The sequence below is a fragment of the Falco punctatus genome (genome assembly GCF_963210335.1).
Source record: "Falco punctatus genome assembly, chromosome: Z".
Classification (NCBI taxonomy): Eukaryota; Metazoa; Chordata; class Aves; order Falconiformes; family Falconidae; genus Falco; species Falco punctatus.
Window position 1 is genome coordinate 77,951,660 of NC_137586.1, and position 25,446 is coordinate 77,977,105.

The 25,446-nt window shown below is 39.1% G+C and overlaps 1 protein-coding gene across 5 annotated transcripts in view; it reads left to right on the forward strand.

The window, feature by feature from the left end:
• MCTP1 (multiple C2 and transmembrane domain containing 1) overlaps positions 1–25,446 on the forward strand; it is a 277,984-nt gene that overhangs the window by 166,831 nt on the left and 85,707 nt on the right. For all 5 annotated transcript variants that reach the window (XM_080372351.1, XM_080372354.1, XM_080372352.1 and 2 more), the window contains 5 exons: positions 11,786–11,888; positions 14,006–14,108; positions 14,491–14,592; positions 14,942–15,016; positions 16,819–16,938. In XM_080372351.1, the coding sequence (XP_080228477.1) occupies positions 11,786–11,888; positions 14,006–14,108; positions 14,491–14,592; positions 14,942–15,016; positions 16,819–16,938 (503 nt within the window). The remainder of the gene's footprint in view (positions 1–11,785; positions 11,889–14,005; positions 14,109–14,490; positions 14,593–14,941; positions 15,017–16,818; positions 16,939–25,446) is intronic.

Below are 25,446 nucleotides of genomic sequence, written 5' to 3' on the forward strand. Positions count from 1 at the left end.
TCAGAGGTCCTGGAAAAGATACATAGGAAAGACTTCTTTTTCTAGTAGATTAAAATATAAAAAATTAGCTGAAATAAAGCTGAATTCCAGAGGACAAGGCAAAAGGTGCTAGACTTACATACTACTTTAAAGTTGTTGCCAAAAGAACCACTTGCTATCTGCCAGATAGTTAGCAAGGCTGCTGTTGGTTTCAGACATTTAGAATAAATGCAGTTTCCTATAACTATTGCTTATCTGTTTAAGAAGGGAAATAAAATCTTTTTTTTGTTTTCTATTTTATGTGATAAAATAGCTGAATGGATAATATAACCTTTTGCTTTTCAAAATAACAAAAAAAAAGTATTTCAGCCATACTGACTATATTTCTCCAGAAATGTCCAAGTTACCTCCTGGAAGTACAATCACCTTCACGCTGCACAAGTTGAATGGAGCAAAATGAACTGCTTCAGAAAATAGCCATCTCTGCTTTAAAAAAAAAACAACGAAAACAACAAAAAAACAAACAAACAAAAAGAAACTATATTAATCTAGCTGCTTTAACTACAATTTGGACTTAAAGTTTTGTTAATAGGAGCAGTTGTTTTTTTAAAAAATTAGCTTGAGTACCGGTATTTTTTTTTTTTTCTCAGAGAATGTAACAGAGCAGACATTTTATTGTTGAAACTGATCATCCAGTTTGTGGCACGCAAAATAACAGATTCTATTTTCAGGGAGGTTGGAGAAACGCTTCTAAAGATTCCTCTCTGCTTTGACCTTATAATCCAATGTGGTCTGAACAGAGAGAGAGATTAAGTTATTCAGGGGCAAATGGGATAATTCAGTCCCTGACCTCGTTCAGTCTTCGACTTTTCCAGATCAACATGTCATTTGTGCTGGTTGAACAAATTTTTTGGAAATACATTTGATTCAATTAAAGATGTACAGGGCTACCAAAAATTTTCCGATATTGCATTTAAAGTGATGGTCAGGAAGACAGGGGAAAAACATTCAGTACCTTCCTGTCTCCCACATGTTTTGTTTATTAGCAAGAAAAAAAACATTTAAACAGCAGATATGGTTTGTGAAATGGCTGTGCATTCCAGACATTACAGAAATCATTGTATATTTTGGACAAAATCACCTGGTCTTTTGAAAAGAGGACAAAGGGCTTTTATTAAATGCTGCAGTAATTTATAGCTATTTTTAGCAACTTGTGGGTATATACAGCTCGTCCATTTCAGATTAAACTTTGAATACTAATATTTAGAAATAACTCTAAGTAGCTATTTGGTGATTGTCAATAAATCATGTTTGCAAAATTGTGTAAAACTTGACCCTCCACCTTTCTTTGACTGAGCAATACTTATTAGTCAGTGTGGAGAGCACTGTCATCAGTGGTACGGCTTACACGACTAAGGATTGCTTGTATGAGTAAAAGCTATGGAGTAGTTTGCTCTTCTTACTGTATCATTTTTGCAGAGTTAATCTTTTGCCCTCCCCTGAGTCTGAAAAGTAGCTGACACACCTGTATGGTACCTGTGTGGTTTGCTCCGTTTCCTGTCTGCTGAAGATATCCCATTTCCTTTCAGCAATCTTTTCATGTGAAGCAATAAATCAAAATTTATTAGTTTGGGCTGAATGGATTTTAAAAATCCTTAATATTCCATCATTAAGCATAAGCACAGACAGAAAAAGATTTCTGTAATCTTTTAAGTAGTCATCAATCTTACTACAGTTGCAAAGGACTTTTTTTTTTCCCTTTCAAAATGTGAAATTTTTCTTTTGTTACCATACATTCATTGAGCAGCATTGTAATACTGTATTAACTCTGTGTGAATAAAGAGCAATTGAGACTCCCGTTGAATGAATGAGTAAAAAGCACAAATTACTTTTTAATGAAACCCTCAATTCTTCTCCCTTCCACAGAAAGCCCATAGCCTTGTTCAGCTGAATGCTACTACAGTAGGTCACTTCAGTAAAGCCCCTAATAAACTGTTGATAGTTGTGGGTAGTTTTTTCTCCAGTCTCAATAGCCCAGTGTCGGACAGTGCACTTCAAATTTTTAAGGTTAGTACGGGGTGCGATGGGGTGGTGTTTGTCATGTGGGTTTTTTAAGAGGGAGATTTAGGTTGGTGGTTCAGGATGTGCTGTTTACAGCACACACCCCCAACATACATGCGTTGAACAAGATGCCAGGCAGGGCTGAAGTTTTGGTTGACGTGAGCAGGGGAGGAAGTGGGCACCACCAGTTTGAAAATGGGGCACTAGAATGTGCCACAACTGGGTTTTCAAAATACCCCAGAAAAGGACAACGTGAGACTTCTCCTCACTCAGCCTGCTTGCAAGGGAGGTCTAGGAGAGGGAGGGCCACTGAGCGACTGGCAGATTCCCCGACGGTGCTTGAAGGTTCACAGTGCTTTTGGGGAGAGCTGAAAGAAAGGATGTCTTCCAGGACCAGGGCCTTAGGGAGAATGGCAGGGGCTATGAGGATGTTTGCTCCAGAAAAACAGCATCTTTCCGTGGCCCAGACAAAATTTTAGGGCTTCCGCCAATGCAAAATTAGGTTCTATTGGAAACTGCAGTCATAGCAAGTACCCCTTCCTGGAAAATACATATTTTTAATATGTTTTTTTGAAACTAATCTAACAAATGGAAAGATGTTTGCTTGTGGTGGTCACTTTTTCCTTTTCTCCCTGAGAGGAAAGTTTCATTTAAATCAAATCTTCCATTGTGTTTTAGTGACTTGTTGCAGGGCTCTTTTCCCCCTAAATCCTCAGCCAAAGAAGGTATCTTTCCCCCTTGCCCCCAGTCTTGGCTCACTTGCGGCTCCTCTGGGAGGCCGGTGGGCCTTCGCGAGGGCCGGGCTGCTGGTGGGGTCCTGGCGTAGCAGCTCCTGTGCCTACAGTGGCCTCCTTCTACGGGAAGGAATATACTGATGGTGCAGTAAAACGCAAATTATAATGGGCTCATCTTGCCAGTTGGACTCTGAAATTAATCCATATTGTGTTCACCTAATTTGTATGAGGTTTGGAAGGCAACAGACCCAATGCAGTGCCACAGGCACCATGCCAATTCAGGCCATAGGGGTGTCGGCATGTTCCCTGTGCAGCCATGTCAAGTGTAGGTGGGTCGTGGTGGGAGGCTGCCGCCGGCTTTGCAGGCAGCGGCTGCACCTCCTATAACCACGGCAAAGATGCAACCCTCCTTTTCCTGGTACCAGGAAATAAAACTCAAAACCTCTGCCTTATCACTGATAAGAGGCAAACAGAGTGGGAAAAGAAGATGTGCCACAGGTCTGGTTGGCTTTGGCGAAAGTGCTGTTGTTTTAAGGAATAATAGTTAGCAACTCGGATTCATTAGCAGAGCAAAACCCAAGCTCCTTGTGACAGCCTGCCTCGAAAACAGTTTGTTTTGCTGTCTTTGGGCTTTAATTAAGATGTGTTTCATTCCAGCCCCCCGGCTCCCCTCTCCCCCTGCCCCCACCCCACTCGCTGTGTCACAGACCGGCGATCAGACGCTTTCAGATGGTCCAGCCCATGACTTTGACCTTCTGCGCAGTCCGGCGTTCCCTGGGGAACCGTTCAGCTCATGAGGTCTGATTTCACACTTCCAGGATGCCTCGGCTCTCTTAACAATGACAGGGAGACAAAGCCCTTTAGAGCGGGCCGCATGGGGACTTGTTTAAATTGGAAACTAGAGAGGAGTCAAGGAACAAGGTTACAGGCTACAGAATAGTGCTTTTAATAAAGAGCTCACAGCTCTGGTTCAGCTCAAAGAGGGCTACCTCTGTACAATTAATTGAGACATTTATCTGGAGCATCTTAGGCCTCTACTTTCTCACAGAATTATGTGATAAATATCAGCTAAGAGGCAAATGAGATGTGCATGAAATGAATTTTTAACACTTTGATTACTGTGTCTCCAGTCTTCATTAGAAGTAAATTTATTTGTATTTCTGACCTCATTATTAATCAATTGTCTGCAGCTTTTTTGGGTGCTGTGATTTCAGAACCTGGTATGTCGTGCAGATTTTACTAAAAGAGCTCAGTAGCATTTAGGTTTAGAGCCAAAAGCTTTTCAGGCATCTCATCCTCTGAAGAACAGAAACTAAGCATAAAAAATGAGGCAGATTTATTATTTTTTTTTTCCTTACTCTTTTTCAGTTTTATGTCTGGAATTCAGCCTCTCTTCTAAGAAAATTCCATGTTAAAATTTTGATTAAAGCACTTGAAAGTAGGATCAAGATACCAAGACGGCTAAATACGCAGAATGTAAATTAGTTTTCTAAAATCTGTTCTACTAAAATGTCCTAATACCACATGTGCAAAAATAGTCTTTGAAATTGTTCTTCAAATGCTAGGAAATGTCAGAGTGATGTACACAAACGTTAAATTCACAAAGGTATGGAAGCCCATGCATGGAAAATTGAAGGAATAAATTCAGAGGCCCTTTGGAAATATGGTTCTAAAAGTAATTTTCTCTGTCAATTAGTGCAACCAGATTTCAATATACACTTGAATTATCTTCACAAAGTACGGAAATCTACTAGATGGGCCATCTTCTATGGCAGATAAAATTTCACCTGGTCCTATCGTACAGGTCGACTGAAGACATCAGTCTGATATCGTTTACTGCAAAGCTACTTTTTTTTTAAGAAAGTGGCAGTGTTAGGCTACTAATCCTGGCAAAATTAGGATTTAAAAGACATTTTTCGTTAGCCATAGGATTTAGAATTAAATATACAGTGAAAGGATGACTTGTGATTATTATTATTTTTTTTTCTGTAAATATTGTGTGGAAATGAGTTTAAAATGATTGTAGCACTACACAGAATCACCTGGTAAAGGTATCTCATGCATTCGAGATACCAGTCCGTTGCAACACGTTTGCAGCAGTGCTGGTAAAGAGGAATTATCATTGCCATTTTAAAGATGGGAAACTAAGAAAGGTTAACTGACTCAGCTAAGGCCGACAGAGCAAGTCCTTGTCAAAGCTGGCATTTGGCTTGGGTCCTGTACTTAATCCATTAGATAAGGCAGCTTCTCATGCTATTGAGCCATTCCTGCTCCTGGCCAAAGGTCAGACCAACTGCTCTGTTGCAAGCAGCTGGCTGGCAGGGAGCTTGGAACAACATTAGTGACATTAGCGTCTGCATGAGTGGCACTGCCCCCCAAGAGTCATGAACTGTCTGTCTTGTCTTCCCAAAAAATAAAGGCCTTTTTTGGCTGTGGGGACTTAGATCCGTAATGGACAGGCATGGCCAGCGGTAGGGGAGAACCATAATAGCCTATGAAATATTCAAGCAATATTTCAGCTTTCATAACCACATTAAACTTGGTTGAACTTTGTGAAGTCAGGGTTTGTGAGCTTGACTTTTAAAAATAGTAGAAGTGGAATTGAAGTGTCTTCATTAATTTTTTAAACTGTCCAAAATGTTTTCAGTTGTCTTGGTGATTGCAGTTTGGTTTTGATAATGTAATGTGAACAATGCAAAAAATTGTGTAACAGTTCAAAACAAAGTTAGTTATTTGCTTGAAATCAGTTTCATGGTCTAGCCAATGCTAGAGTTGACCTGTCAGTTTATATGGCTTTACAGACTGATCAGTGGCAGGTAAATGCTAAACGTCAATCTATATTTAGCCTGCCACATGGTTGCTTTTGTTGAGAAAACTACTGAAGAAACAAAACTAGAAAATTATTTGTGTCTCTGGACATACACTGAAGCAATGCGTGCTTTCTATAGCTGTGGTAGAAATATCTCCGCAGGGCTCACAGGGAGCTAGCCCCATGCTGTCTGCTGTCCTTTGCAAGTTAATCCTTACGAAGTGAAATAAGTGTTTCAGGTGGGTCTGCCGCACACTTCTCGCTTTGCATCTACTCTGAAAAGCAATTGCATCGATGGGAGTTCCTTCTAAGAGTCCACGGCAGCCCTGATTAAGAAAGAAAAAGTCATTCTGCAGTGACTGATGGTCTTTCTGATTATTTTCTTTCCTGCAGGCTGTTTTTTCAAAGAATGAAAACAGAAAAGCATTATGTTTATGACTGTACACAGGTGTCTTTTTTCTCTCTAAAACGGGGAATCATCTTACTGTATGAAATTTGGATGTTTCCATATGTTTGTTAACTAAAGTCTCCTTTTTTTATGATACTAAACGAGCAATATGCAGACAACATGCAGTTTTCTGGAGACAAAAGCATGTACTTAATAGAGTTTTCCAATAAAGGACATCACAGTTCAACTTGTACAAAACATGGCAAGCAAGAAATGTAGATTTAAGCTTTGATAGCTTTTCATCAAGGAAGATTCTGCTTTGTGTACAAGTGGAGCTAGAAAGTGCATGCAGAAGTGCAATTACATTGAATTGAAGTCCCTGTTTGGAAGCATTGCTGTGCCCCAAAATGAATTTTTGCTGGGAAAACAATCTACCAAGAATCAAAAATTTTTATTAGACAACTTCCCCCTCAGGAACCACTGAAGGACATATCTGTTTAACTTACCCAGAAGTATTAATTATATTGTATTGCAGTTTGACAGCTCTAATATTCAGGTAAAGTTCATATTTATACAAACAAAAGATACTTGCATCTGAATCGGTCACATGTCATATGATCTCTTGCGAAAAAAAAGCAGTGCTTTTGGAGTTGAATTTGAGACGATGCCCAACATTTTGTTGTTTTACTTGCCCACTAGACTGGACAGTGCCCAGCTCACCTCCAGCCTGGAAGGCAGGCTGCAGTGGCATATGTCTGAGACCTGTTCTGCAGCCCTAGAACATCAGTTCGCAAGGGTTCACAAGCCACTTCACATCATTGGTGCTCACTGATCAGTTCCAGCAAAGCGAGCCAGCTGACCTACAAATGTGGAGGTCCTGTGGCCTTTGAACTGGTGGAAAGGGCCTTTCCCAAACTTTTCCAAGCAGAAAACACTGCAAAACTGTTAGGCGATGTGGTGCTGTGGCAACTTGAGAAGAAAATTCAGAACCTAAAATTGTGCAGAGGTTGAGGTTTTGTTGTTTTGATTTTCTAAATATTTTGAGAAGCAGTTAAAAATTGTCACTATGGAAGTCTCTTTTCTATGATAAAAAAGTGTATTTTAGATAACTGCAGCAGAAAAATTTTGTTCCAGTGGCCAGCCTCCTGAGGTCCGGGTAATGGATCCCAGCTCTGAACTGACTTTATTTCTGTTGTGAGGGACTTCCTGGGCTGTGGGAGACTTTGGGTTGTGAAGCAAATAACAAATGAGACCTCTCTAGTTCCTGGGTAGCCTCTCTTGCAACTTAACCACTCTTGCGGAGTTGGGCTGGTTTCAGCTCGTGGGTGTACCATTCATCCAGGCGCACGCATTATTTCTGAGAAGTAAGGTGACAAGCAAAAGACTTAATTTTTAATTAAGGTGTGTATGGTGTGCAACATGAGGGACGCGATGCTGATTGAAGTAAAATACTGAGATCCAAGTAAAATAGTTCAGTTTGCGCTCCTGTCTTGACGCCTGTTTAAAGTTTAAATTCAATACAGTGCAGCGCAAACAAGGATATCTGTCAAAGCAGATGCAATGGGCAGCATGCTGAATAAAATGGGAAGCTTCAAAAGATAAGTGTTTTTTAATTTTTTTCAGGGGTAGCTTACATTAAAAAGTAGAATTCCTTCTAGGGGACATTCTTAGGTAGTCCAGGTCTGTAGAGGGGGGAACAAAGGTGAGGGAGATCTGTTGAAAGACAAGCTGCTATCCCTTCCAGATTATTACATGTATTTTGTAAATTAGCACTTTATTTCTGTCATTTCAGGAGCCCTTAGGACTGTACAGGTAGAGTCCAAAAAGCATGAGACATTACAGCACCAGAATGGATTAATAAGATTCAGTTTGCTTCTTATTGAGCTTTTACTGCAGGTGTGATTTCAATAAGTTGGAGGGTACCTTTCACTGTTTTTTGTTACCTACTTGCATCATTAATTCCTTCAAACAGTGTTTAGTCCCATTGAAGTCATGGGATTGCTCAAAATCGTTAAGTGCTGTTTACGGCTGTGCTGGGAGCGTGCTTTTAATGTGTGAGTGCCTTAAGCATGTGGTGGTCTCTTACACTTGGATAGAACTGAGCACATATTTTGGGCTGTATTCAGAAGTTTGTGGCTGCCCTCCTGATCAACAGCATTTAGTACCTCTAAAGCCACTGGAACAGTAGCTGGAGGCCTGCGGAAGGCAGAGAGCAGAGAGCTAGTTGGAACATCCTCAGTAGACAGAGGATTTTGAGTAGAATATCTTGACGTATGACAGGTGGTATATGACAGTTGTGATTTACTCTGTAGTGAAAGGCATACTTGTGATGACAACATAATTTGCAATGATGTAACTGAGCTTAGGCGACACAAGACTAATTGAAGGTTTTTAAGTATAGTTTTAGAGCTGCTAGATGGACAGCACATGCTTTTCAGAACACATGGTTCTTTCACATAAAAATGAGGAAAACCATTTATCTGTGTCTTGTTGGAAATTGCTAGTTGAATTAACTAGACAAAAGTTGTCTGAGGCTGCCTTGGTTAGAGTATGTGTTGTGCTTAAGGTATTGGTTTTGAGTAATACACTGGTGAATATGCATTGTAAGTTCCTAGATTTCCTTGGTCCTCCTAGAGACCATGGAGACCAAAGGACAACGTCTTTTAGTATTTTAGTGCTCTCTTAAGGCTTTCATTGGGAATGATCCCATTATTTTGAACACTGTTGCCATGCAGCAGGTTGCCGTGGCTGTCAGCAACAGTTAAGATTGCAGTTATTCCTTCTAATAATGAGAACTTGAAAGATGACAGATGGATATGAGTTTCACCAAGTACTTGTACATTGCTCTGGCTTTGTCTTGCTGGATCATGTTCACTTATTTGGGTTGGTATCCAAATATCGTTTGCACATACCATATGTTTAGCACGTCAGCGAAGAGTGTTGCCTTTCAGATACCCAGCTTGGTTATGAGTGTTTTAGCATATGGAAGAAGTGCCCATAGGCAATGGTGAAGGGCTTTGCATATGGGAACTTCATAGCCTCCTCATACGGTAAAAACCAGTATACCTTAGTAGAGGTATTCAATGCCGTGAAACTTCCACTTGTCAACCATGATATTTGGGCCTTCCCTTGTACCATTTCACAATCTTTCCTTTTGTCAAATTTGGTCTCGAACAGTTTTCAAGTTGTAGGAGGGAGGAGACAGGAAATGTTGAGGGGGGCGGGGGGAGGGGGGGGATATTTTTTAGTTCTGAAAACAGTTTGTCTTTGATTTGATCAAGGACCTCTGTGATTAATGTTACATGTTATTTAGCTTTCTTAAGTGGATTGATGTCCATATAAATCTGTAAGGAGTCATTGAAAAAGTACATGTCAACAAATTTAGAAAATAAATGAATGTAGTAAATACCTTATCTTTGTTTACAGAAGATGGCCTTTAGACACTGCAGTCCATTTTCCTGCATTTGTGTACAATTAATAAGCACAAATTGCATTGTACCATCATATGCAAATATGATTGATGGTGGTTTAAAAAATGAAATCAGTAATCCTACCTAGCTCACCTGTTCTGCCTTGCTATTCTGTCTTCTTGTGTGTTTTGTTTTCAAATACTGGAACCTAAAGAACTGAAGTAAATATGAATTGTTTAAGTTGCCTACCACCTTTTAGGCTTGTGAAGTAGGAGAACATGGAGATGCGTGATATATCCATCTCTGCTGGCTAATGAATTAATCATTTCTCAAGTTTTATGGGAAAGATTCAGCAGTATATTGTTTACCAGAGAAGATAAACATCAGCCCTAACTGTAATTCACAATGTGTTTAAAACAATTACTCTTTATCATTAAAGTTAATAATATGCACATTAACCTCTGATGTAGTCTGAATCAATACTGCAGTTTGGGAGATACGACCCCTGGACAGCTTTGTCTAAATATCGATTTAATTGTCATTTGTATAAGGTATGAAACAAATTACATGCCTCCCTAATATCATTAATGTAGCCCCATTGAACTATCCGATTTATTCCTTCTTATAATGCGTGACAAAGCATTACAGAGTTATTGGAGTAATTGTGGAACACAGTTGCTTAGTGTGCTAGATTTGATTGTGGAAGGCCGATGCCAACACTAACTTCCAAACACTTGGGTGTCCAAAGGAAGTCCAGAGATGGGAATGAGCCATGCTGTAGCATGCAACTTGGTTGTTAATTTCCATCAGACAAGGTTTCCTTGGGTTCTGGGAACAATTTATTCTACAGCTTTCTACTTATATATTTGTAGCCTCACATGAAAATAATGCATACACTTGTATTCTGTGCCAAAGGCAAAGGTTGTTCTCTTCAATTAGTGGAGGAAATAAAAATAGGTGGGAGGGAGAGCATCTCTGTCTTGGCTAGCATTTATAGTGTTTGTCATTACTGTCACAACTTGAAATATGAGTTAAATAATTTACTCCACACTGTGATTTATTCAGTTTATTGCCTTTTTATTGCAACTGTCTTCTCACCATGCTCCTCATGTTTTCGTTACTGCTTCTTCCATCATAGCTGTCCCTCAGATCTTCCTCACACCTTCTTACCCTTCCAGGAAATTTCAGGGTTGGCCCAAAACCCTGGAGGTACCAATCTTCCCTTCTTTGGCTTCTTCCCTCTTTGGAAAGCTCTTTTTTTACACAGCCAAGCTGTAGTTAAGCATGAGATTCAGGTGTATACTTTCCTTCCTCTTCTTTGCAAATACAAACCTTGACCGTGTGGGTAACTGAGGAAAAGCTTAATAAAAGTTTCCCATCTTCACCCTAAAATTCCAGTCGGGATTATTTTCCTTGCTGTTTGCCTGATACCTAAGCACCTGAGTCATTGGCTTTAAGCAGCTTATTTCGCATTCAGGTGTACCCCCACATATACACTTGCTTTCCCTGTTCTTTTTCTTTAGACAAAAAAAAAACACCACCAAAAACAAACCCAAAAAACCAAAAAACAAACAGACAAAAAAAACCCAAATCAACTTCTATATCCAGTCTAGGATACTGCTTCCATTATCTATATGCTGCATTTTCAAAGCAGCATCTTCATACTTTATCCTGTGGTGGCTTTCATGCTGAGGGACCTTCTTGTAAATATATGCAAAGCTACTTCATTGTGCTTTAATGTATACGAAAACCTCAACCACGTTTGAGCTTCTGCTGTGCTGAAACTACAGCCCATCATTCCAACTGATACCGTCTTATGGTTTAATTGTACTTGCCCACTTTCTCTGGTGTTAGGCTTTTATCTGAGACTGCCTTTAAGGCTTTTTGACTTTGGGGAGAGGATTTTTACAGCATGAAGCATGTAGTCTTTGGATAAGTGTCATAGGTGCTATGTTATTACAAATAATATGGAATAATACATTTCCTATAAATCAAAATGTTCTAATTATGTTATTATTACAGTCGATGTAGGATTGGCACCATTAAAGTAAAGTTCTCTTAGCTGTCTCAGAAGGGTGCTTGGCACCTTTTAGGAGCATGCTGTTTTTTCATCAGAAAAGACTGTATGGTGATTTTTTTCTTTTAATTTCTCTTTTTAAAGACAAAAAAGATGTTCTTTCAGTGAAGAATGTTAATAGATTACAGAGATGAACAGCCTGTTACAATCATCTTGAATGTAATGCAGGCCATAGGACTTCCCAGAATTAATTCCTGAGAGAATTACAATGCAGCTTTACAGAAATAATAATAATAAAAAAAAGCCACCAAAACTAATTTTTATTTAAACCTTGCTCATGGTGTGCTTTCTTGGTTCATAAATTTTGTTCAAAATTTTCTCTTATAGGTAAAAGTGATCCGTTTTGTGTAGTTGAATTGAACAATGACAGACTGCTGACACACACCATCTACAAGAACCTCAATCCGGAATGGAACAAAATCTTCACATTGTAGGTGTCTGGATCTCGTGTTGGGGGGTTGCGGTTAGGCTGTGGGTTTTCTTTGAGAGTGGAGGGTGTGGAAGGGATGTACGTGTGAATTGAAGATACCTGCTGTTGTTTCTGAAGAAAGATAGTGATCACACACCAGTATTTCTAAACCAAGCAGTGTAATACTTTTTTGAGGATTAAAAACATGAGAAAAAAATTAGAGAGGAGGTGCCATTTTAATAAGGTAAAAAAGCAAGGTCTGTTTCTTGGGAACCAGGTATGAGTACTGCTGAGCGCCCCAGACTCCTGCCAGCTCCAGTGAGAGTGTCAAGGGCCAAACCCAGCCTGAAGTTTTGGGTGGAAAAAGGGATATTATGATTATGACCTTAATTAAAATGTGGTTGTTAATGTCAGTAAACATTAGGTAACTGTTTAAAGGAAGGAATTTTGAATGGATTTATACTTCTCTGAATTACGATCAGATACTTTCCACTTGTTCTTTCCATTTACCAACTGCACCTCTCACAATATCATCCAGTATTGTACCAGTACAATGTGGCTATTGGGTAAAATGCAGTCTGAAACATTTAGTTTATTGGGAAGTGATGCGGTCGGGTTTTTTTTTTTATCGTTCTGTTATCTTGAAGACGGCAAAAAGCTGTCAAAATAGAAAAGTCATCCACAAACAAAATGTTCCTGTTATTTGTCTTGCTTCTTTTTCTCCCTGTTTCTCTGTGTCTGACTGCAATGTGACACCGCCGAGTAGAAAACGGATCAGTTGCGGGTTTCTCTGCTGCTGAAATAAGCTAACAATTCACTGCAAAACCAGTAGAAGCTTTAGCTTTGTGTACACTGGCTTCACTTTATCATTAATGAAAATGCTGTATTTTGCCCTTGATCTCAAAACTCGGTCTGATTTTAATTCCGCACCCCCACCCCCCCACCCCCCCAGCCTCGCCCCATCCCCCCAAATTCATCATTCATTTATTTGGCATCTGTAGCCGGGCAGTGAGCATTCAGGAATGAACTCAGAACAAAAGAACAAATCTTACAACAGTTGTACTTCTTATAGCTTATTAATGTAGTTCTCATGTATGTATCTACAAACCCACACAAAATTCTTCATTAATTTATTGTTAATTACATACTAATGAAGCCAGTAGCTAATCAACCTTTACTGCTCGACAGTGTTCTCTGCATAAGAAATTGCCTGGCTTTGTAGAGGACAAAAGACTAACAAGGAATCAAACAGAAAAATTCAAAAGGCCTTTAAGGAGAGTTTTCACCTCTCTTCTGTGTATGTTATCATTGACTTTTGTTTATCTTCAGATTTGTTAATTAATTTTGGGCTAGCAGTCCAGTTTCATCTGGAGCTGTATATTTTACCAAAGTTAAATTGCTTGAGTTTGTATTTCCTGATCAGCTGTTTGATCAAAAATGAGTTCTCTCAAACAATTCTGTTGGGTTTTTTTCCTTTGAATAAGGAATGTGGATTTTTCACTTGAGAGTTTACAATGTACAGTGACATTTGTTTGTGCATGGTGGTGGAGTGTTTAATAGCTGGCAGGCAAAAAACAGTAGTAGCTGAAAAAGGCATCATTTTGTCTTGCTTGTTCCTAATTTGTTGTGACGATTTGTATATTTGCAATTAAGCAAGGATTTCAGAATTAAAGAGCTTGTTCTCAGTGCAGGGGCAGGCTCGTGTAGCTCGTAATTATTTTCGTTGACAAACCTACAGATTGCACAGTAGTTGCAGTAGGAATTGCTGTGACGGTAGCGGTGTTTAAGGCATAGTCTTTAAAGGCTCTCCGTCCTGCTGCTGGCGGCTGTAAATCCCCCTGTGCTGCTGTGTGCTGGCTCTCCTCGCAGCTCCTGTGGCGCAAACCCCAGGTAGCAGATTTAAAGCAACATTCTTTGGAAAAGTTCTGCTGGGAAGGGCTTGCAGAGAGCGTGAGCGATCGCGGCAGCCCTTAGAAAGCCTTTTGGTTATATGGAGGGGTGATGCCCCATTTACTTAAGTTCTGTTCTCTGCCATGGCTTGGGAAAATAGACGGGTATCTGGTTTTGCTAACCTTTCACGCTTTTGTCCTTGGTGCCCTGGTGTAGATGACTTCTTCTCGTTGCTTCTCCCTTTGTAGCAATATTAAAGACATCCACTCGGTGCTTGAAGTGACAGTTTATGACGAAGACCGCGATCGGACCGCTGACTTTCTAGGCAAAGTCGCTATACCATTGCTGTCTGTAAGTTTCATTCACCTGACATACCGCTCTGAATTTTTCCTGCTGAAGCTGCGGGGGGGCATGTGTGTGTGTGTAAGAAAGAAAGGGGGTGGGTGGGGGGGGTGGGGGGGAAGATTTGCAGCTCTGTGTCTGTCATTTCTCAACCAAGATCTGTAATAAGAACACTAAAATTTTAACATACTCAATTCACGGCCATGTTGAATCCCATGATAGTTAATTTTTCCTGACAGACTCGGTCCTGGTAATGAACAGGTACTTGTCAGACTTGCCACAGTTGTTTTGGGTTCTCTGTCAGTTTCAGCAGCTGGGGGTCAGGGGTCACCGGGGGGGTGTATTCAGCGGAGACCGCGAGACAGACGGCTGTCATGTCCTTTTCCTGCAGATTCAAAATGGTGAACAGAAAGCCTACGTCTTGAAAAACAAGCAGCTGACAGGGCCAACAAAGGGGGTCATCTATCTTGAAATAGATGTGATTTTTAATGCTGTAAGTCTTAACTTTGGCTTTTTTGTACTGCTAAAGAGTTCAGTTTCATGAAAGCTTTTGTTCCTGATTTGTAGAGCATTTCTGTCATTCCTCATTTTCTCTAAACCTTGATGTATACTACAGAATACTCTTCTGCCACTGCCTGGCACACCCACTCTTTTTGTTGCTGCTGCTGCTGCTCTTGCTGCTAATGTAAAGAGCGGCAACTCATGCCTCTGTGTACGTTTGTGTGTCACGGGCTTGGCAGCCATGACTTTGGAACTTCGTAATTTTTGCAAATTGAAGCATGTGTTACTACTGGGTAAGGAGCGAGTAAGCTTGAAATACTGACATACATTTTAATGCATAGGTGAAAGCCAGCATACGAACCTTAATGCCCAAAGAACAGAAGTACATTGAAGAGGAAAACAGACTGTCTAAACAGGTAAAGAGTAAGGAAACACTAATCCTTTCCAAAAGCCTTAATATCAAGTGTGCATATCCAAATATCTGGTATCGTACTGCAGAGGGTAAAGAATAACATTTTCATTACCTGTTTACAAAAGAATATGATAGGTTGGAAAAGGCAGAAACAAAATACATGGGTTTATTATGTCTCCTCTATAAACTGCAGCTTAATTTCCATGAAATACGTGAATAAGAACACAGTTGAAACCATCAGGTTCCACCCATATCAGATTATAGCGCAGGTGCATGTAAACCAAGTCTTGCATAAATTTTTGCTGTTAACCTTGACCCAAAAGATCTCTGTTTGTTGCAGGGTAAAGAGTCTTTCAGCATTCTTTTAGCCAAATTTTAAATAAGTCAGTTGAGTAAGGTTTGAATCAAAGGTGAAAGCAAGCTAAAACTCTTTTATTACTTCGGGGAGTCCTGTGGGTAGGAGATAGCTGGACCCTTTTTCTTTTTTCTCTGGATTTTATTGCTACACACAGTTTTAATCTTTTGGTAAAAAATACTTGAACACACATCTTACCTTTTTCCCCACTTGAACTACTTTTCATTCAGTTTTTCATGTTCCACGAATAATGTATTTTATATGGAGAGAACTGTGCTTTTGCTTGGACTATGGGAACAAGAATTTTGTTTGCAGCGAAAAGGCAAAGGTCTCAAACCTGTTTTTTATTTTGCTGCAAGCTTATAGACTCGAGCTTAATTTAAATTACCTGCTGAATGAATTTTGTATCAGTTGGATAATGTATTTCATTAAGGAAGATTTCAAGAGGTGAAATGCTTCTTTCTAACTGTTGTGAGTAATGCTGTTACTAAAGCTGCATTTTGCACCACTATTCCAGCAAAGAAGCGCCAAGGCCTTTTATTCAAGATTTGTTCTTCTACCCACTTCTGTAACAGAAAATGGCACTGTGACTTTTGCAGATGGCAGGAGGAGTAAATTTTAAATACCCACCTTGGGTTGTTGGTGGCATTTTTTTTAGATTTTTTAGATTAGCTTGCATGGCATAAACACCGCCCCATCCACCCCCACCCCCCATAAACCTTAGGGTGGAGAAAAAAGGAATCTTTATGTATGAGTGATGTGGTTGCATTTTAAAACATCCACATCTTACCTACCTAGTGTTTTCTGTGCTACTCATTACACAAATTAAACCATTCACTGCTTTGTTAACTTTTTTTGCTTCGAGGGTGTTCTCCTGCATCAAAACACAGCACAGTTATGTCTTATTTCTATATAGATTGAATGTACGCGGTTGAAGTCACTTCAATAAATACTTAAAAGCATGTGGTCAAAATACATTGCAAGAGACAAATTTGTTACAGATAAAGGAAAAGTTTGATATAAAGGGTGCAGGTTATCTTAATTGGAATGCCATAGTAATTTTGCATGATTTCAGGTGTGTCCTGCAGCATCTTTTTAAGGAAGGCCAAAATTTTCTAAGAATGGGGAAAATCTTGCTTACTTAATAAAACTCTGAAATCTTAGTAACAAAATCGTTCATGAAAATTTGCAAGTGGCTGTTTTTTTTAGAACTGAACAACAATTTGTGTACTATTTAGAGTTAAATTCAACAAATATCAATTGACACAACTAACAAATTCTGTTTTCCAAGTCTCTTGAATTATGAACTATCTTTCCTCTGTGAGCTAGAGATCTTAACATGTTATTTTCTCAATCTTCACCCAAATTAGGATGACAATATTGTAAGCATGAGACTCTTCTGAAGCTTTTGAGGGGTCTGAAACATTTTCATTCTTTCATCTTTTTAACAGCTACTGTTAAGAAACTTTGCCCGGATGAAGCGTTGTATCATGGTGCTCATAAATGCCGCCTACTACATTAGCAGTTGCTTTGACTGGGATTCTCCCCCAAGAAGTCTTGCTGCTTTTTTGGTATGATCTACTTTATGTTGTTGTTGATCATCCTGGTGTGTTTGTGTTCCAGACTGAGGGATAACACAGTGTTGATGTGGGGGGTGTTCTTTTTTAATTTATGTAGAACATTGCATTATGAAGATAAACGTAAATCAGGTTCACTCATGCTTTTAAAAAAAGTAATTAAGTTTAAAATATCACACAAACAAGACAGAAAGTTGTGGGGTTTTATTTATAGTTGTACAAATAACATAAGCAAGTGATACAACTCAAAATACAGTCAGGAAACTATGGATGATATATTTTGAGCTTGCCACACATTACTTCCGTTAAATTTTGTTTGGCCCCTTTGTATGTTGCATATTTACTCTAAAACTTGTTGTGACTATTTCATGAGTTCTTTTACATATCATGAATGTAAAATGGGGGGTATTTTGTCCTCCACATATCAATGTGTTACGCCTATAACTTTTTTTAGAAGTACAAAACTCTGGACCCAAATAGTTTCTTCCTTACTCAGATTTAGTATTCTTAGTTAAAAAACCAAAACAAACACAACCAACCAAACAAAACAAAAGCCAAACAATTTAAAAATCATTAGTGCAAAGAAACTAGTACCTTTTAGGCATCAAGTTCTGGTCACTGTTCAGTTTTTAGACAATTCAATTTTAGTGATTTAAATGAAGCTGCTATTGCTCCATAAAACATTACCTTCATTAATATTAACCTTTACTTTCCTGTTAAGTTTTGAAAATTCCAAGCATAATTGTAGATTATAATGTGCTACCCAGGTGATTACCTTTTTATTTTCAAAATCTTACGAGATACAAACAAGACCAGAGTTCCTGTTTGTTTTTTGCCTGAGGGAGTCCAACCAGGAGTAAAAATGTGTGCATGGACACACTGCCTGGAGTACCTAAATTTATTGGCTGAAATACTGAAGTTATGACTTCTCTGCCATGAATTTGAACAGGGAATGGTTTTCTTCTTTCTTTGAATAAATTACAGAGGGAGTCTGGTGACAGTGTTCCTGCCTTGGGTGCCTGAAGCTCAGGTGCCCCAAATTTGGAAAAATCAAACCAGGCATTGGAGCTGGCTGCACTAGAGTGGTAAATGGGGTGCTTTGGTGTGTCACTAGATCATGCTGTTTTTCAGGAACGAACTTCCAGCTGGGCTTTGTTCATGCTATGTGACTGACTATAATGCCCCTGCATGGCCTGTCAAAGGATGGCAGCACGCTTTCCATCCTTGGTTGCAGTGTTTATCAGGAGTACAGGAGATAGTGTGCTGGTCAAACACTCCGGGGTTTTATACTACTACTGATGTCTGCAGCAACCACACCATGCAAAAATCTAAATATACTTGCTACTGTTCACTGTAGAGAGATGATCTATCGTTTCAGTATCAAATGATCAACATTTCATAGGAATATGCAGGCTTGTACATAAAACTCAGATGTTCATGTTGCTATTACTGCTCCAGGTACTAGAAAGTACTTGTCTGTCTTAAGTCTAATTTTAACGTGGATATGGAACACTCATTACTGCTGGAAGAAAGGGAAATGAAAAAACATCCTAATCTTTGGGGCAAATTAAATTCTTTCCTTCTCACGGTGCACTGCTGTGGCTGTGGTGGAAGTTGTGCTGCCATTAATTTGTTATTGTTTCTTATTGTAGAAGAAATTCAGTTTCATAATTAATTGGAAATACGTAAAACACGGAACTTGAGCAGAGAGGTCTATAGGCAGTATACATCATTATTGTGGTTATAATGTATTGCAGTAGAAACATGCTCCTGATTTTTTATATATATATATATATATATATTCTTTTTTTATATGTGTATTTATCTCAAAAGCCTCCTTTTCTTAGTTTCCTTTTAGTACTTGTCTTGGTATGTGGTGGTTGTGGTAGCTGTGGATATATTACATCTTCATCAGTGCTGTGACTTCACAGATGTGTTCATGCTCTGCATCTGCAGTGCATCCTGCACTTTTCAACTTGATGTTATTCTCTCCAAGGATCACATCATCCCTCTGGGCAAAAAAAAAAATTGATAAGTTTTTGCTAGCCAAGGCGAACCTACAGTAACTTCTATCATGGTTGTAAGCTTTGGATTTAGGTGGTTTCTGGAGTTTCATAGTGATCATAGGCCCTTGAAAAATCTTGAGAGCGGTCCACTTGCACGTGTAATGCTGAATTATGCTTGCACGAAGGTTACGCTTGAATTTAATAGAGGCTATAAAAAAAAGCTGTACTTATATGTATCATTTTCATCTCTTCACTATTGTACAAATCGTATCTCCTCTTGAAGTTGTCTCCCAGAGGTTAGAGAATGTCACAGTGAAATGTCAGTGCCAGAAGGGAGATGAGAAATGGGCCATTCTGGATGTTTCCAGCTCTGCATGCAGGCTAATAAATAATGTACGAGAAGTAAACTTTTAAACTAACCGTTCCTTCCTTCCTGTTGGATTGGAAGCTCTGTTTTGATGGATAACTTCCTGACACAGATTTACAGCCATTTCACGGGAGTTGCATGTGCGAGGGTTGATTTGGCAGATGTCCCATTGCCCGGGGTTCTTGGCATTACTGTTACAGGGACCCTTGTCTCGTACCACACCCCTGTCTTCACTTGCTGATGGGACTGCTGTTACAGAAGACCACAGGTGAAGAAGTTCTGGGAGACTAGCTCAGTTTTTGGAAATACAGTTGTAATTAATAAGAAATATCGGGAAAGGAGGGCTAGTCTTTGGAAGCTCACAGAAAGCCTGGATTAATGTGGTGGTCTGTAATAAGCTGCAGTTCCTTTATGCTCTTGGCACACTGAAGTGTTTACTGCAGCTCTTTTTAAAGTCATTCTCCTTTGAGAATCACAGTGTTGGTCATCGGGACTACAAGTGTTCACTGGAGGGGCTTGCTGATTATTTATGCTCCGGGACTTAGATGTCTCAAACCTGTACGTTATTTGGGACATTTTAGGAAAGGAAATGCTTTATCAAAGGTTTGGGATGGTTCTGTCTCAAATCTGGCCAAAGGCACCAGCTCAGTAACCAATGCTGCCCATGCTGTGCCTAGAGGTACATAAACCTGGAAGTTTTCAGGGACCTACATTGTGTCATTCCTCAACTAAACAACATTTTGCCTGTTTCTGTTGAACTTCATAAGCTCACTGCCTTCACTGGGGCTTTTGTCTCAATGACTTAAATTTTTGACCCCCTCTTTTGTTTTCTGTGCCTCAGTACTTTACAGCAGAAGAATGATTGCTACCCAGACATAATTTTTTGTATTTTCTTGGTAATATAACTATGACATATTATTAGCTGTTACTTTTCAGATATCCAAAGATCTTTGTAAATAGCTCATGAGGCATAGGTGGATCTGCCTAGAATATGACTTCGGAGTGGAACCATCAGAAGATTTGATATTCTCTCCTCCTTTTTTCATATTTTTTCCCTGTCAAATAAAGGAAGTGTATAGCAACAATGTTAAATTAATGTTTCAGTTCCAGAACAGCTTTATTATATCACATATAGCTCTGTAATATTGAGGCTGATCAAGAATTTGTTACGTGCTTGTGTTTATGCTTGTTAAGCACCTAATGCAAAAGAAAAGAATAGGATACATAGAGACCACCTTTGCTGTAAATTCACATGATTTTCTCTATTTAAAACAGACCATTGGATTATTTAGCAGTTAATTTTTATGTATTTTTAAATTCAGTGATTAATATGGTATGTTTCAGTTAGAAGAACTTTTATTAGAGTATGCAAAAGTGGATGTTTTTTCTTTCGATTAATCTACTGTGGGCACTGAAATGTCTACTAAATTGGGCCTAATTTCCATTAGCTTCTTGACCAGACATTTGTGTTCTTGCAGATGTCAGTGGGTGCAACGTAGGGGGAAAAAAAGTGTTCACTCTTTTTTTCCAATACTGCCATTTCTCACTGTAATGAGCACAAAAATAATTGGACAACTGAGCTATCAGTAAAAGGACACACTTCAACGTGAGTCAATGAATTATTTTACGGGACAAACTTTAATCTTTAAATGTGATTGTAGATAATTTGTGCTACCATCTGTCCATTTGGAATTCTTTTAGCCTTTTCAGTCGTTATACAGTAAGTGCTGCTGTGTTTAACATTAACATTTGATATTTTACACATTTAATTTCTGTACTGCTGCATGGTCCTTGGGGAGCTTCGCTCTAGTGCTACATGAGAGAGACAAAGTATTGATCAGTTAACATTTCAGCTACATTTATGTATGTCGCAAAATTAATGAAAATGCCAGACAAAAATGTCAGAGTGCACAAAAAGGTAGAATTTAAATTTGGTAGTTTAATGAAAAGTTTAAGATGTGCATTATCAAAAATGTCCCCTTGCCTTTAAAGTACAATTCATAACTGAGTAACTAAAGGGAACGACATATTTTACTTAGAGGAACATTGAACATGAAATATGAAGGAATATATAATCTTCAAAGTGTTTGGTATCCCAAAATGGCCTCAGTAAAGCACTTTAATTGCCTGGTTGAACATTTAACTGTTACTCGTAAAATAAACTTGTTTCCTTTCTCATTTGGAAGCAGAGTTCACCCAATAACATGTACTTCTCAGTGTGTCCTCGAATTACAGCTTTCTGTGAACATGTTGTCCTATTCCTGTTCCTGTTCCTCTGAAACCTTCTATATGTGTGTATGCATGCACATAGAAAATGCTTCTCTTTCTTAGGCTTTGAAATATTGATAAAATGACTCTCCCTGCATGCAAGTCACTTGTCATGTCTAACTCACCTTCACTTTATCTTCTAACATTACACAATTCATGTGTGAAAATGACATAACAGTGTCCCTAGCCTTTGATTAAGTGTTAGTTCTCTTGCACGTACATCATTTAGTTGTGGTGGTGTCATGCTAATTAATTGAAACTGAGAAGGAAACAGCAGAAAAAAGAGTTGGTCCCTTGCAGGAAATGAGACATTAATTTTGTTTTTTTCCTATTTTTCCCTGTTAAAAAGGGAAATTATAACTGCTGTGTATTTCAGAAGCAACTTTCACCCAAAGCTGACAGAGATTACGTTTTAGGGGAGATTTAATATGGTACTGTCAGGAGTGGGGATGCACTTGTGTTAGTTATTAAATATTTTCCTTGTTTTCCACACTAATTGTAGGAGAATCAGAATTGTGCAGATGTATTTCAAAGCTTGTAAATTTTGCCACTGTTGATACCATAACTGAGGACATAAACACCTTCAAATTGCTTTTTACTAAACCTGGGTGAAGTGGACCATCAGATTGTCTTTTGCCACCTGTTGTCTAGAATTTGAAATTGGAAGAATTGCTGCTAAGGTAGTTGCAAAAACTTCTTACATCCTAAAAAAGCCTTTCCAAAAATGCCTGTTGCTGTCAAAACTTCCTGTTCTCAAAAGAGAGATTTGCAGAGGTAAAGTGACATGGCAATGGCAAGGCCAGGTACAAGATTAATATCTGATGGAGGTTGCACACATGTGCAAGAGTCTTTTCAGCTCTTTGTCAGCTGTATCTTCACCAGAATGAAAAAGAATGAAGTAGATCAGACTGCTGCACTTTTGTTTTTTCAGAAGTAAAGCAGACAAGAAGAAAAGTCATATAAATCCTGTTTCCTCTTTCCTCGTTTTTATGTAGACTAGCAGAACTAATGTGAGACTGCTGCAAAAACGCAGTGGGATTTGTGCTTTCTGCAACACTGCTATACTGTGTGCCAGATTTTAGAAAGTGGAATAGGAAAGAAAAAAATATGTAGCGGATCCTGGGGTATATAAGCATTAAAATCCATTAACCATTCATACCTAAAGAACATACCAGCAGCACCAGCAATTCAAAAAACCCTCTGTACTTAGCTATAACACTTAAGGAATGATGCTGGTGTGGAAATACCTGGTGTCGTCAAGCCACATCTTGTGTTTGACACATTGCACATCTGATACAAGGAAAGAGTGGGCAATATTTATATACATTAAAATTCCTATTTATTTTGTTTTTTAAAAATCGCTTTCATTTTACTTCCTTTACAGGGTGAGTGCCTACTTGCTACATCAGTTTATCAGTGTGATTCATTGCCTAAGTGCAGACTTGGTGCAGATTTTGTTTACCTTAAAGCATCTGGTGTGCTGCCCAGCTGCTGTTCCAGGAGGGCATGTGTCTGTCTGAGGGTGTGCATCATCTCTGTGTCACCTCTGCCCTCACCATCCAAGTGCCTGGGGTACCCACTGCAGGCTGTCTGAAATGCCACCAGCTCTCCCTTTAGGCACTGTAATTGCTCCATTAGCTGTTTATTTTGCCTGCGTATCTATTTTAGGTACTTACCATAATCTTAATGTGTTCAGTCTCAAAACCACCTATGCAGTGTGTGGAAATACTCCCCTTATTTTGATTTCTCAAACAGGAAATACACAGCAGAGTAGAGCATTGGTATCCTACGTGTTGGACTTTTCCCTTCACTACCAGACCGTTTTTCTCACCTGTTTTCCTTTTGTTCCTATTTGGAAAACTGACAGCTTTGCAGTGAAAGTATTTGATTATCAAAGCTTGTAGAATGCTATTATAGCTTTATACACCAACAAGCCTGACACACAGAAGCGTGGTTGATCAACAATTATAGAAATTAACAAAAACAGTTACTGTTCAGCATTCAGTGTTGCCTAAAAAGTTCTAAAAGCTTAGATTTCTTCCTAAGGCAGTGGTGTGACTAGAAATCTAGGCAGCCAGTTTATGTGAGTTGCAGTTTTGCTCTGGAGTAGTTTTCCCATAACGTTAATTATGTACAAGGCCATCCCCAGCTGCCTGGTGTTGGCTGTGGCCCCTCTTGCTTTCTGTGTTTGGAAGGTTGCAGGGTGCTTGCACTGGAACCAGCCTGGCAGTGTGTCCAGGGAGGAGCAGCTTTGCATCATGTATTCTTCTTACTTGTGCTTTCCTCTCGAGTGCACAAAACTCTCTTGAATACAAAACCTTGCACTTGAAAGATTTCAGATAGCATGGATATTAGATTTGGATAATTATTCAGTAACGGTGTTCTAAGGAGTAAGTAGTTGTGTACCCTGTCATCATCGGGTTCCCTGAGCTTCTATTTCACAGTCGTCGCAGGAAATCTTGGCCATTTAGACTTTCATTACTTAAATAGAGCACATGGGTGGATTATAAAATATCTTACTTTTTCATCGTCTTTTAGTTGTGACTCATATGAGAACTAAAACATTATAAAATCATGTTACAAAGAGTGTTTACTTCCTTTTTATTTAGCAGCGGTAGGTATTGATAATGGTATGCTTTGAAGTGGAAGAACTATGGGACACACTGGTTTTACTGGACCATAATAGTTAAAAAAGTCAATAGTTAAAATAATATAATGCAATATTTTGCAGGAAGTTTCAGTGTAGTAAAGACAGAAGCAATAACCAACTATGTCATGTGCTGGTGAGGGCAGCCCAAGTAAGGAAGATCAAGCAGAGAAGCAATGTTTCGTAGCCTTTGAAAATTTGATGTGAAAAAGACTTAGAAAGGACAGCCTGTTCAGAAATTAAGCTACCAGTTTCTTCCTAATGGTCCTTAAGGAATCTTCAATGTGCTTATCCCTCCCCATAGAGTAGTCACTTGCTTATTAGGAACGTAGCTGTTAGCCGATGTTGTAAGGATCTGTACCTTGGTGGACGAATTAAGAAAAAAACAACCAATTTTCAATGTGCTGGACTTTACTGGAGTGAAAACACTTAGGATAACTTCGTAATGTTTCAGATATGCACCATGAAAATACTTGTCCTGCTTATATTGTTTAACATGCAAGTTCATATTTTCAGTTTTGATTGCAGAACATGAAATCCAGGCTGTTAATATAAAAAAAGGGCTTAGAAAATATTTTGTTTCTGCTAGCACCACGCATGCTGTATGACTAACATTGGCTTTATTGGTGTTGTAAGTAAGATTTTTCTTAGAAGGAAAACACCCCTAAGTAACCATTGCAAAAGTTACATGGGAAGTTTAGTCCCTTTTTCCTAAAAAAAAGGACTGTCTGCCACACACAGCTTTATCCTACATTTTTGGCAAAAGAGAGATGCTGCACGCTTCCCATTCCAAAAATGGCTAGTTTGGACCAGGGAGAGTTTGAAAGCTTGCTTCCCACTTCGAAATAACTGGCAGGTGGCGATGCCGCTTGTGATGATGATGTCCAAAACTGGCAGAACTGGCAGGGAGAGTGAAGGATTAGTCTGTTCCCCTCCATACAGTAGGAAATTGAAGTGAAAAATGGCTCTGTCATTCTGCTGTCCCCTTTCTTCTGGCCCCTCTGCCTTCCTCCTTGGCATGAGGTGGGCTGTCCATGCAAGAAACTTTATTTTCAACTGAACTCCATTAAGATTTATGTAGGAGAGTCCTGTGAAGGAGCAGGGCATTTACAACTAAACTAGGAAAGCTGCTTATTTTCCTGGTTAGGGAAACCTGCTTGTGACAGGGTGTGAAAAAGAAGTAGCACTAGAAGTTGTCTGTTGCTTGGGATAAT